Source organism: Megascapheus bottae, chromosome 10, assembly GCF_031878675.1.
Source record: "Megascapheus bottae isolate mThoBot1 chromosome 10, mThoBot2.hap1, whole genome shotgun sequence".
Taxonomy (NCBI): Eukaryota; Metazoa; Chordata; class Mammalia; order Rodentia; family Geomyidae; genus Megascapheus; species Megascapheus bottae.
The window spans coordinates 42,511,779-42,524,498 of record NC_143518.1 but is presented as its reverse complement, the minus strand read 5'-3'; the positions used below and the strand labels follow the sequence as shown (position 1 = coordinate 42,524,498).

Sequence of the window (12,720 nt, the reverse complement as noted above, 5' to 3'; positions counted from 1 at the left end):
TTCCACGCTTGTCCCCTGTCCCAGAGTCCCCTCGGGCCGCGCCGGTCAGCGGCCGACCCTTCACTCGAGATCCCGCCCGCCGTGCCTCCTGCTTGCTGACGCGCGTGTATCCCGGCTTACGGATGTCGGCGGGGTGGGTGGGCGCCTCAGGGCGTGTGGGGCAGGGGATCCCGGTACTGAGACCTGGCCCGGTGCGGCCATCCGAACCTAGCCTCCGCGAGCCCACCAGGAAGGCGGCCGCGGGAGCCCCAGCACTAGGCCCAACTGTGGGGTGCGCACTTGGAGAACAGGGAGGACTGGAAGGAGACGACGTTCGCACAGGCGGCGCGGCTGCCCGCCCGCCCACCGGCGGGACAAGTTTGCCAACTTCACCAAGGAAGGGGACGGACGCCCCACACCCGCCTCCCTTCCCGCTCTCCGGGCACTGCACGGACAGGCGACACCGGCGACTTAGCGTGACAGCTCTTCATTTGAAACAGTGGGTGGCTCTGAAAAGAGCCTTTGATAGCGCGGCCACGAAGGGCGCTTCCGAGGGGCGCGCAGGCGATCGCCTCACTTGCCCTTCGCCTTGTGGTGGCTCTCCGTCTTCTTGGGGAGCAGCACCGCCTGGATGTTGGGCAGTACGCCGCCCTGGGCGATCGTCACCTTGCCCAGCAGCTTGTTGAGCTCCTCGTCGTTGCGGATGGCCAGCTGCAGGTGGCGCGGGATGATGCGGGTCTTCTTGTTGTCGCGGGCCGCGTTGCCCGCCAGCTCCAGGATCTCGGCCGTCAGGTACTCCAGCACCGCCGCCATGTACACCGGCGCGCCGGCGCCCACACGCTCCGCGTAGTTGCCCTTGCGCAGCAGCCGGTGCACACGCCCCACCGGGAACTGCAGGCCGGCGCGGGACGACCGCGACTTGGCCTTGGCGCGAGCCTTGCCTCCTTGCTTGCCCCGACCCGACATTACGGCGACTGTACACACCACCGAGGTCCGCCTAGCGACTGAGAAAAAGTGTCGGAAGCCAGCCCGAGCTATCCCTTTATAGCAAGAACGCGGATTGTCTACGGAGCGCTCTCATTGGCTAAGGCACCCATCTTCCGTGCAGACCAATGGGATGCTTCCGCCTGGGTACACTCGTTTGCATAGTCTCGTGTGTCTGGGTACGCGCCGCTGAAGCCTCGCGAATCACGAAGTGGCGCTTCCAGAACCTTAATTTGCATATGCCCTTTATAAGTGTGCTTTCCTCCGCAACTCACACCCGCTTTCCGGTCATCCTGTAGTCTTTTGCTTGTTATTTTTCTGTTTGTGCTTCTCGCCATGCCTGAACCGGCCAAGTCGGCTCCGGCTCCCAAGAAAGGGTCCAAAAAAGCCGTCACCAAGGCGCAGAAGAAGGACGGCAAGAAGCGCAAGCGCAGCCGCAAGGAGAGCTACTCCATTTACGTGTACAAGGTGCTGAAGCAGGTGCACCCCGACACGGGCATCTCGTCCAAGGCCATGGGCATCATGAACTCGTTCGTGAACGACATCTTCGAGCGCATCGCGGGCGAGGCGTCCCGCCTGGCGCACTACAACAAGCGCTCGACCATCACGTCGCGGGAGATCCAGACGGCCGTGCGCCTGCTGCTGCCCGGGGAGCTGGCCAAGCACGCCGTGTCCGAGGGCACCAAGGCCGTCACCAAGTACACCAGCTCCAAGTGAGTCCCGCGGGGCTCGGCGCTGGTCGCCCCTCTAAAGGCTCTTTTCAGAGCCACCCACGCTTTCAGTTTAAGGAGTTGTGCAACCTCAACCTCCTGTTTTATTATTTTTCAGTCTGTGAATCAGGCTAATCCTTCGTTTTACTCCTTACCGTTTATATTTCTAAAATCATGTGTGTCCTAAATTGCTGTAAACTGATATAAGCTTTAAATGCAAGATAAGCAACAGTCTGGCGGTTTGTGGTATAAAATGTGGGTCTGTTGAGGGGATGGTGTTCTGTTTTATGTCCTGTCTTTAGAAGCATTTGCTTCTTTTCTTCCTGCTTGAAATGCACAAACTTCATATGTGATGAGAACTTTTCCCTGAAAGTTTATTAGATTTAAGGATTGCGCATGCACAACGTCAGCAAAGTATGTCATTTCCAGTTCTTGGGAGCAGGAGGCCTTGGAATATCCCAAGGGCAATTTGTTTTCAAAAAGGACACTAGTTAGCTTTATGCAGCCTTGATCTTTTGGTTATTAGGGAAGGAAAACACCTAGTAGATGGGTGTTTCTGTGTTTTGGGCTAGAGTGACTCTTGAAGTTTGGTCTCTAGTGTTATTTGAGGTCTCTGATCTCAGTAATGTTAACAAGCTCTGGAGGAGTCTAACATGCAGCGTCGGCATGCGTGTGGAATTAGAGCATGGTGATTGTAATGGAGGAAGACACTTTGCGATTAGGATGATCATATCTTGGAGGTAGAATTAGTTTTTTCTGAAGAATAGATTTGTTTTCTTTGCCATGTCCTGTGGCTTGAACTGAAAGCCTGGCATTGTCCCTCAGCTTCTGTTAGCTAAAGACCAGCACTCTACCACTTGAGCCACAGCACAAGTGGCTTTTACGTATATGTGGTAATGACATATCAAAGCCAAGGCTTACTTCATACTAGGCAGGCACTTTACCAACCAGTAAGCCACATTCCCAGCCCTGAGGAATTGACTTTCTGTCTGTCTGTCTGTCTGTCTGTCTGCAGAACTAAAAGGTAGAGAAAGGTTTGGCATTTGTCTGCATTTTGTATGTCTTTGTTCTGAGGTATTGAACTTGTACCTAACTTGGAAATCGGCAATGTCAGGACTGACCGGGTGAGATCTATACAGGGAAAAGGAAATGTCTGTCAGGAAAGGAACATCTTGACTTCTGCAGGACTACTTGCCAAGCAGCAGTGATGCAACTTGTATCTCACCCCACCCTGAGACAGCTGCCTGACCACCGGTGGCCACCTATAGCCATGAGAACCCTTCTCTGCCTAAGTGTACTTAATAATACGCACACCTCTCCTTACTCAATTCTTCCTCCTTTGTTAAAATCTCGAGCAAGAGTGCTGGCAAGATGGCTTCAGATACTCCCTCCCCTCTTCCAGAGCTGTGCCTGTGGCACATCACTTAAATCTCTTTCCTGGATCTGGGCACACGCTGCCCACACCTGCAATCCTAGAAGCCTGAATCTGAGATCACACTTTGAAGCCGGCCTAGGCAGAATAATCCCCAAGACTCTTTCTCCAATAAAGAGGCAAAAAGCAGGAAAAAGCTATTCGGGGAGAACTTGAAGCCTTGAGTTCAAGCTCCAGTACCACTAAAAAATTGAAAAAACAAAAGTGGGACCTTCTTTGCCTCTAATTGTACTGCGATTAGTGGCCATACCTGACCCTTGAAACCCAGGAGTTTGAGCTTGGGAGTCTTGTTAAATAAGTTCTGTAGCCTGGCAGTGACACCTCTGCCCCTTCTATTGTTTTTGGTCAGTGAAAGAAAATATATGGTTCCATGAAAGAAAACAAGTACTGTGTTTTCAGTACATGTTCGAGCAGTAAACTCAAATCATGGACTGCCTCCCCTCCCTCTCCTTACCCCCCACTTAAACCACAGTATCTGTATGCTCAATGACTGGGCCTAGGTTCTTGAAATTCTTCCTTTTTCTGCCCATATCCAAGCTGATCATAAAATATCCATTACAAACATTTGAGTAAGGCTTAATAACCTTAAAACAGTCTTGGCATTATTCTGGTTGTTTTACCTCATGAATGCCCAGTGTGAAGATCCTTGTGCTAGTCCTGGGGCTTGAACTCAGGGCTGGTCTGGGTACTGTCCCTGAGCTTTTCAGTTTTCTAGCACTTGAACCACAGTAACACTGCTGGCATTTTGGTATTTAGTTGCAAATAAAGTTTCAGGGAGTTTCCTGTCAGGGCTGGCTGCAAAATCTGATATCCCTACCACCTGGCGATTGATGAAGGAAGCTCAAGAGCCCAAAGCCAGAGTCTGGTGCTGGTGGTTTACATCTATCATCCCACTTATCACAAAGCTGAGACCTGGAGAACTGAGGCTCAGAATCCGTGTGGAAAGAAAAGACTTAGAGTCTATCTACAATTAGCAAAAAAAAAAAAAAAAAAAAAAAAAAAATGGAGCTCAAATACTAGAGCACCAGCCATGAGCAAAAAAGCTGAGTTGAAACATTAGAAGCCAGGTACTGGCTTCTATTTCTGGTTAGGAGGTTGAGATATGAGGATCAAGGTTCAAAGCCAGCCTGGATAAGGTCCTTGAAACTCTTCTCCAATTAACCACCAAAAAGCCAGAAATGGAAGTATGATAGTATGGACAGAATAATAGAAGGTAGAATAGAGCTAGAATAGCAGTTCCTGAAGGCTGTAGTGTGTTCTTGTAGTTTTTGTCAGTGTGTATAATCCTAAGAAGCTATTATAAAAACAGCGTTCTGGTACAGTTCCTTTTGGATTCAGAGAGGCAGGCAGTCTTCCCCCAGACACAATGGAGTCCCTTACAAAATGAAGTAGAGGTTAGGCTATTTTCAGCTGGGGCCTAATATTTCTCCCCTTAGTGAGGGGATTCATTGTTCCGGCACTCACCTGAAGCAACCTCTATTCCAGGGGAGTTGAAGGAGAGTATTATATATATATATATATATATATATATATATATATATATATATATATACTCTTGTTAAAGTACAGTCATAGAGCTGTTCCTAAGAGATTATGTAGGGCTTGAAATCTTTTTCTGTCAAATGAGTGACACAAGCAAAGCCATTTTAGTGTACCAGCTCCTAAATTGTTATGAAGTCCGAACTATGTGGTTTTTTGATCAACCTTGTGAAATCCTATTGAAAAAAGAAAGTTATTTTAATTGAGCCATATCCTGTTATTTTAAAAACAGTTTTTATGTTAATTTTTGTTTTTTCTGCTCTTTGGTGTTGGAGGTGATTGGGAAAATTCTGGACTCCATTTCTAATGTCCATAGAGTAAGACTGTCATCCTAAATTCTCATGGCATATTTTCTTAGTCAGCATGGAGAGTGATGAATCAGGCATAAAACCTGGACAGACTGCCTGACTAGTATGCTTCCTAACCAGATATGTGTCAATTTTGTACCCTTCTGCAGAAATAAAATTTGTCTTGCTGAATAATTTCTGAGGCTTGGATCTCATTTCTCATTTATACCCTGGATAACTTCATTTCCAGAAATAGGGGAACACTGTAGGGAACAGACTGAAGTTGGATAATTTGAAAAGCTAGGTTGTTTTGAGAATGGAGGCTTTTTAAAAATAATTATGTCATATGGTTTTAAGAAAAAGACAATTCAGGGTCCAGAAATGAGAATGGCAGCCAAAGGACCTACAAAGGGAGTTAGCCAAATAAACCAAGACAAGCTATTCAGTTTCCAATAAACCCAGTCCATCCATACTGATGTCATTTCTTTTGAATTTAGTGGTTTATTTTATTTTTTTGTCAGTCCTGGGTCTTGAACTCAGGGTCTGAACACTGTTCTTGAAGTTTCTCAAGGCTAGAGTTCTACCACATGAGCCATAGCATCACTTCTGGCTCGCTCTCTCTCTCTCTCTCTCTCTCTCTCTCTCTCTCTCTCTCTCTCTCTCTCTTTTTTGCCAGTCCTGGGCTTGGGCTCAGGGCCTGAGCACTGTCTCTGGATTTTCTCAAGGCTAGGCCTCTACCACTTGAGCCACTGCACCACTTCTGGCTTTTTGCTCTGTATGTGGTACCGAAGAATCGAACCCAGGTCTTCGTGCATGCTAGGCAAGCACTCTACCACTAGGTCAAACTCCCGGCCCTTTCTTTTTCTTTTTTTTTCTTGTGGGTCATGATGCTTGAACTGGGGGCTGTCCCTGAGCTCTTCAGCTCAAGGCTACCACCCTACCCTTGAGCCAAGCCCCACTTCCTATTTTCTAGGGGTTAATTGTGCCTGGGCTGGCTTTGAACCTTGATCCACAGATCTCAGCTTCCTGAGTAGCTAGGATTACAGGCATGAGCCACCGTGCCGGCTTCTGGCTTTTTCTATGTATATGATGCTGAGGAATTGAAACCCGGTCTTTGTGCAAGCTAGGCAAGGACTCTACAACTAGGCCAAATTCCCAGTCCTTAGTAATTTGTTTCGAAAGTTCACATAAGGCCCTGGAGTGTAGTCTAATGGTAGAGTGCTCACCTAGCAGGCATGAAGCCCTTGGTTCGATTCCTCAGTACCACATGCACAAAAAAGCCAGAAGTAGAGCTGTGGCTCAAGTGGCAGAGCACTATCTTTGAGTAAAAAGTGTCCAATGACAGTGCCAAGGCCCTGAGTTCAAGCCCCAGAACTGGCAAAAAAAAAAATTGATACTGATTAACATAAAACTGATACTGTTCTTTTAGTATGGTATAATTGCCTTCCAGTGTGGCAATTTGCTAAATAAAGAGCTCTTTTATTTTGGAAGACAACCTCTGCTAGAGAATCTCATTGTAACTGTATCCTCCAAGTCTCCTCAATTATTCCTACCATTGGTGAAGCCACTTCTTTTTTTTCTTTTTTTCCCGCCAGTCCTGGGCTTGAGCTCAGGGCCTGAGCACTGTCCTTGGGTTTTTCTCAAGGCTAGAGCTCTACCACTTGAGCCTCAGCACCACTTCCGGCTTTTTTCTATGTATGTGGTACCAAGGAATCGAACCCGGGTCTTCATGCATGCTAGGCAAGCACTTTAACCACTAGGCCAAACTCCCGGCCCCTGGTGAAGCCACTTCTTTAGACTGATATTGAGTACTCAGACATGAGTGAAAAACACCCATAATTCCACTGCCCAGGGCTATGAGGGAAAACAAGAGTATTGGAGTGGTGATTGACTCTGCTTTGTTTACCTAGGCAAATTGTAGGCAGAAAGGCTAAATTAGAGAGGAATGGATTTGGATAGTTGGTCTGATCAATATTAAGATATAGACGCCGAACCAAATAGGAGTTTGCAAAGGAAGACAAATCATCCTCAAAGAAAATATAACATTCTAGATGGACAAATGAAAATTATGTAAGTTAATATAGACAAAAGCTAGGAAGGGAACTTTTAACATTTTCCTTCGTAGTAAGATGAGTGGCAGACAGGCAGAGTCCTGCAAGGGGGTTAAGACATGCTGACTGGCATGCAAAATTGAAGGCTTCATCACTTTTTCTGCCAAAGTGCAAAATGGATGACAGAGGTAATAAGAATAGTCCAGTTGATGGGAGAGGGATGGGAAGAAACAGCCTGCATGTTTGAAAAAGATTTCCATTTCATTTACATACTTGCTGCATAGATGACAGAAGTAATCTATTTTAGCAGGCAGGTAGACAGAGAGTACACAAGAGTTATTGAAGATTGAGGCAGAGCCCGACTGTTTGCTTTAGGATCTCATCAACTAGAGGGCTGGAGGTATGATGTTTAGCCTTATCCCATCTGAAAGTTTAGGAAAAAGGTTGACTACTGTCGCCAGCACTGAGTGATGCCAACACTTGAAAGGATTCAGTTAGAAGGTTTTGTAGCAAAGGAGGGATGAAATGGAGTCTGCCACAAGGTAAGGCTAACTTTTTTTTTTCTTGGCCACCATTGAGGATTGAACTCAAGGCCCGGGTACAATCACAGAGTGTCTTTTGCTCAAGGTTATCACTCTACCACTTGATGCACAGCATATGCGCTCCCCCCGTTTGTGGTACTGAGGAATTGAACCTGGGGCTTCATGCATGGTAGGCAAGCACTCTACCACTAAGCCACATTCCCAACCCATACTCCCATAGAAGTCTAACTGCTATGTGTATCAAGACCTGGGTAATTGCACTTCCTGAAAGATCGGCCTCTGAATAAAAGTCGTTTATGAATCAGCCACCAGAAATAGGCCAAAGAAATAGTTTTGAGAGATCTGACCATACTTTAGTCTACAAAGGAAAAGCAGTGAGTAGGGGACGAGGTGTCTCACACCTGTAATCCTAGCTACTCAGGGGGCTGAGATCTGAGGCTCAAGGTTCAAAGCCAGCCCGAGCACAAAAGGACCAGAGACTCCAATTAACCTCTAGAAAATGGGAAGTGGGGCTTGGCTCAAGAGTAGGGTGGTAGCCTTGAGCTGAAGAGCTCAGGGACAGTGCCTAGGCCAAGTTCAAGCACCATGACCCACAAAATATAAATACATAAATAATAAAAAGCAGTGAATTGCATCATGCATCTGCAAAGCCAACAATTCTTACAGAAGCATTGATAGTTTGAAGTAAGGTAGCATAAGGGTCTACACTCACCAAAATGCATAAGTGTTAGAAGAGTAGTTTAAATTACCAGGAGGGTAATTGTGGATAAGATAGAGAAGAGCAGAGAGACCCTAATGCATGCCATTTTCTAGACAGTACCACCAGGGGATATGCCTGAACATTTAGTACAAAAGACCCAAAAGTCTTTTATATAGTACTACATTTATAATGAAGGGGGCCAGCTGATACAAAGGGAGATCCTTGCAGTGAGATAGAAGTTACAGAAATAGAAGAGAGTAATCACCTCATAGAAAAATATTTAACCTTTTTAAATTTTTGCTGACCCTATATCACTAGGACATTTCCAAGCCTTGCTTGAGAGCCTAAGCAGGCCTGGAGAGCTCAGGGAAACAAGCACAACTAGCCAAGCAGATCAGGGCGGAAGGGATCTGAAGTGGAAGGCCACATGAAAATTAGGGTTGCACCAGGGACTTCGTGATTCGCGAGATTTCAGCGGCGCGTACCCCAGACACACGAGACTATGCAAACGAGTGTACCCAGGCGGAAGCATCCCATTGGTCTGCACGGAAGATGGGTGCCTTAGCCAATGAGAGCGCTCCGTAGACAATCCGCGTTCTTGCTATAAAGGGATAGCTCGGGCTGGCTTCCGACACTTTTTCTCAGTCGCTAGGCGGACCTCGGTGGTGTGTACAGTCGCCGTAATGTCGGGTCGGGGCAAGCAAGGAGGCAAGGCTCGCGCCAAGGCTAAGTCGCGGTCGTCCCGCGCCGGCCTGCAGTTCCCGGTGGGGCGTGTGCACCGGCTGCTGCGCAAGGGCAACTACGCGGAGCGTGTGGGCGCCGGCGCGCCGGTGTACATGGCGGCGGTGCTGGAGTACCTGACGGCCGAGATCCTGGAGCTGGCGGGCAACGCGGCCCGCGACAACAAGAAGACCCGCATCATCCCGCGCCACCTGCAGCTGGCCATCCGCAACGACGAGGAGCTCAACAAGCTGCTGGGCAAGGTGACGATCGCCCAGGGCGGCGTACTGCCCAACATCCAGGCGGTGCTGCTCCCCAAGAAGACGGAGAGCCACCACAAGGCGAAGGGCAAGTGAGGCGATCGCCTGCGCGCCCCTCGGAAGCGCCCTTCGTGGCCGCGCTATCAAAGGCTCTTTTCAGAGCCACCCACTGTTTCAAATGAAGAGCTGTCACGCTAAGTCGCCGGTGTCGCCTGTCCGTGCAGTTCCCGGAGAGCGGGAAGGGAGGCGGGTGTGGGGCGTCCGTCCCCTTCCTTGGTGAAGTTGGCAAACTTGTCCCGCCGGTGGGCGGGCGGGCAGCCGCGCCGCCTGTGCGAACGTCGTCTCCTTCCAGTCCTCCCTGTTCTCCAAGTGCGCACCCCACAGTTGGGCCTAGTGCTGGGGCTCCCGCGGCCGCCTTCCTGGTGGGCTCGCGGAGGCTAGGTTCGGATGGCCGCACCGGGCCAGGTCTCAGTACCGGGATCCCCTGCCCCACACGCCCTGAGGCGCCCACCCACCCCGCCGACATCCGTAAGCCGGGATACACGCGCGTCAGCAAGCAGGAGGCACGGCGGGCGGGATCTCGAGTGAAGGGTCGGCCGCTGACCGGCGCGGCCCGAGGGGACTCTGGGACAGGGGACAAGCGTGGAAACCGGTGGGGAAAAGTACGGGCCAAGTGTTGAGCGGGAAAGCAGGAAGTGCCGCGGGCGGGCGGGGCGGGGCGCGTTCTGCCAGAGCCAACCGGGAGCGCCGGGGCGGGTGACGTCGCAGCCAATGGGCGGCCGGCGCGGGCCTTTCAAACGCCTCGCGTCCAATGGGAAGCAGACGTCGCCTATAAAGTCTGTGGCGCGGCGGTCCGGCCGTCCGTTTGTTCGTGTGTTTTGCAGCAGACGCCGTCGCCATGGCCCGCACGAAGCAGACCGCTCGTAAGTCGACCGGCGGCAAGGCCCCGCGCAAGCAGCTGGCCACCAAGGCGGCCCGCAAGAGCGCGCCGGCCACGGGCGGCGTGAAGAAGCCGCACCGTTACCGGCCGGGCACCGTGGCGCTGCGCGAGATCCGGCGCTACCAGAAGTCGACGGAGCTGCTGATCCGCAAGCTGCCGTTCCAGCGGCTGGTGCGCGAGATCGCGCAGGACTTCAAGACGGACCTGCGCTTCCAGAGCTCTGCGGTGATGGCGCTGCAGGAGGCGAGCGAGGCCTACCTGGTGGGGCTGTTCGAGGACACCAACCTGTGCGCCATCCACGCCAAGCGCGTCACCATCATGCCCAAGGACATCCAGCTGGCCCGCCGCATCCGCGGGGAGCGCGCGTGATCCGCCGAGCGCTCCTCCGCAGAGGGTCGCTCCCATCCAAAGGCTCTTTTCAGAGCCACCCACAGGCCGCTCAGAAAGGGCTGCGGACTTGTTGGCGTTTGAAGGTTCTCTGCCGCGCCAGTCAAAAGAGGTTGTAGATACGGTACTTGCCGCTGATGGGACGCTCATTGTTAATTGGAATTTCAAAACAAAGGTGCCAGTTCTTCCCCGGTGTCTGGGTGCATGCAGGTTTTATTAATTGCCATAATTAATTGCGTAAGCTTCAGAATTCTTTTTTAGTTCACAGTATAACTAGTTTTCTACCACCAGTGCTTCTACCAATTGTATCTTACCTTGCTGACATCTTCGTGACATTTTTTTCCTGTAGCTTCTTTCAGGAACAAGAACGAGCTACCTCATGCTCGAGACCAGGTCCCTTTTCCTTTCTTGGCTGTATTTTAACAGGAGCCAACTTTCTAGCATGCTAGCACAATGTGTATCCATCCCCTCCAGGCACCAGAATCCTGAGCCAAGTTTACATCTTAAATACCCAGCCTCAAGTACTCTATTATAGCAACAAAATAGGGATTACTAAGTGAGATTTCAAAGAAAAATGGCACAATAAATAGGCTTTTGGGGAATCTCTGCATTTTGGGGGCAATTTGTTCATAGTCACAGCTAAGGCAATCAGGGCCTCTATTTTAGCTTTCTTTCCCCCTCGTTTTTTTTTTTTTTTTTTGGTCACGCCTAGGGACTGAACTCTGCCTGATCACTATCCTTGGACTTCGTCAAGGTTATTGCTCTACCACTTGCCACAGCACCAATTCTGGATTTTCTAGATATGTGGTACTGAGGAGTGGAACCCGGGTCTTCAAGCATGCTAGATGAGCACTCTACCACTAGGCCAAACTCCCAGCACCTTTTTTTTTTTTTTTTTTTTTTGCCAGTCCTGGGCTTGAGCTCAGGGCCTGAGTACTGTCCTTGGACTTTCTCAAGGCTAGAGCTCTACCACTTGAGCCTCAGCACCACTTCCGGCTTTTTTCTATGTATGTGGTACCGAGAAATCGAACCCGGGTCTTCATGCATGCTAGGCAAGCACTTTAACCACTAGGCCAAACTCCCAGCCCCAACCTTTTTTTTTTTTTCAATTGTGTTTATTATTGGAATAATGTAAAGAAGTTAATTACATTAGTCTGGTGCATTGCTTCTCACACAATGATAACCCTTCTGGGGTTTTTATCCCCATTTCCTTCTCCCCATCTCCCCCTCATTTTTCTGCTCTTTGCTGTGACTGAAGTGCTCTGTTTGACAAAGCTCAAAAGTTCAAAAGTGTGAACTCAAGGAGTAGATTTGGGTGATCCAGGGCTTCCCTCTTGGCTGTAAAAGAGGCCTAGTTTTTTCTCATTTCCCAAGGTGAACTCTTAAGACAAAAGTGGAGAATAAGCAGCCCTTGGCTTATAAGGCATTTGAATTGACTTGATAATGACACAATATTACTGCTCTATGTTGCTGCCTGTATTGGTAATCTCTCCTATGCCCTACAAACAACACAAATATCCAAATAAAGTTTCCCATCCTGGCAGGAAAGGACTTTGCTTTTTGTTCCCTTTTGCAAGGCTGCCACACAAGCAAGCTTCTGGACTTTGAACCATTAAAGAATGGTCAGGCCTGCTTCTGGAAATATGTGCTATGAAAATTGCATTAATTAAATTTGGGGGGTTGTTTGTATGAGTGTGTGTGTGTTCCACATACACCAGCCTTTGTGTATGCCTAGTGTACACAAAACCCTGAGTTCCATTCCGCAGTGTCACCTACACAGAAAAATCAGAAGTGGTGTTGTGACTCAAGTAGTAGAATGCTAGTCTAGAGAAAGCACAAGGACAGTGCCCAGGCCCTGAGTTCAAGCCCCAGGACTGGCCAAAAAAAAAGAATGTCAAGGACTTTCTGCCTGAATTAACTTTAAACCAAAATCCTCAAGTCTCAAGGCTCCTGAGTTGGGACCCTTTAATAGAAGTGACCTGTCAGGAAGGAAGATTGAAGTGCTAGTTCCCCGAACCAAAACCTGACATCAGTTTCTAGAAGTTAAAAAGTCAAGGAACCAACTCTCCTAGGGAACTCCACATGGAACCAGGCCTTCCTTCAACCACACCTTTTATTCCCATATGACTTGTATTGACCTCTGACTGCCAAAACCATAAGAATAAATTGTGTTGTTTTAAATCACTGTG

General features: G+C 49.2%; 3 protein-coding genes across 3 annotated transcripts; 2 read left to right on the top strand and 1 right to left on the bottom strand.

The window, feature by feature from the left end:
- Positions 1 to 450: 450 nt before the first annotated feature.
- On the bottom strand, positions 451 to 945 carry LOC150058336 (histone H2A type 2-A). Its single transcript, XM_090341124.1, has one exon. The coding sequence runs from the start codon at positions 943 to 945 to the stop codon at positions 553 to 555; it is 393 nt and encodes a 130-aa protein (XP_090197250.1). The 3' UTR covers positions 451 to 552.
- Positions 946 to 968: 23 nt separating this feature from the next.
- Positions 969 to 9,402, top strand: LOC150058335 (histone H2A type 2-A-like). The gene is made up of 2 exons (XM_090341125.1): positions 969 to 1,399; positions 8,900 to 9,402. Exons 1-2 carry the CDS (start codon positions 1,300 to 1,302, stop codon positions 9,298 to 9,300), a joined length of 501 nt encoding a protein of 166 aa, XP_090197251.1. The 5' UTR covers positions 969 to 1,299; the 3' UTR covers positions 9,301 to 9,402.
- Positions 9,403 to 9,951: 549 nt separating this feature from the next.
- On the top strand, positions 9,952 to 10,756 carry LOC150058334 (histone H3). Its single transcript, XM_090339904.1, has one exon. It carries the CDS (start codon positions 10,103 to 10,105, stop codon positions 10,511 to 10,513), a length of 411 nt encoding a protein of 136 aa, XP_090196030.1. The 5' UTR covers positions 9,952 to 10,102; the 3' UTR covers positions 10,514 to 10,756.
- Positions 10,757 to 12,720: the final 1,964 nt, after the last annotated feature.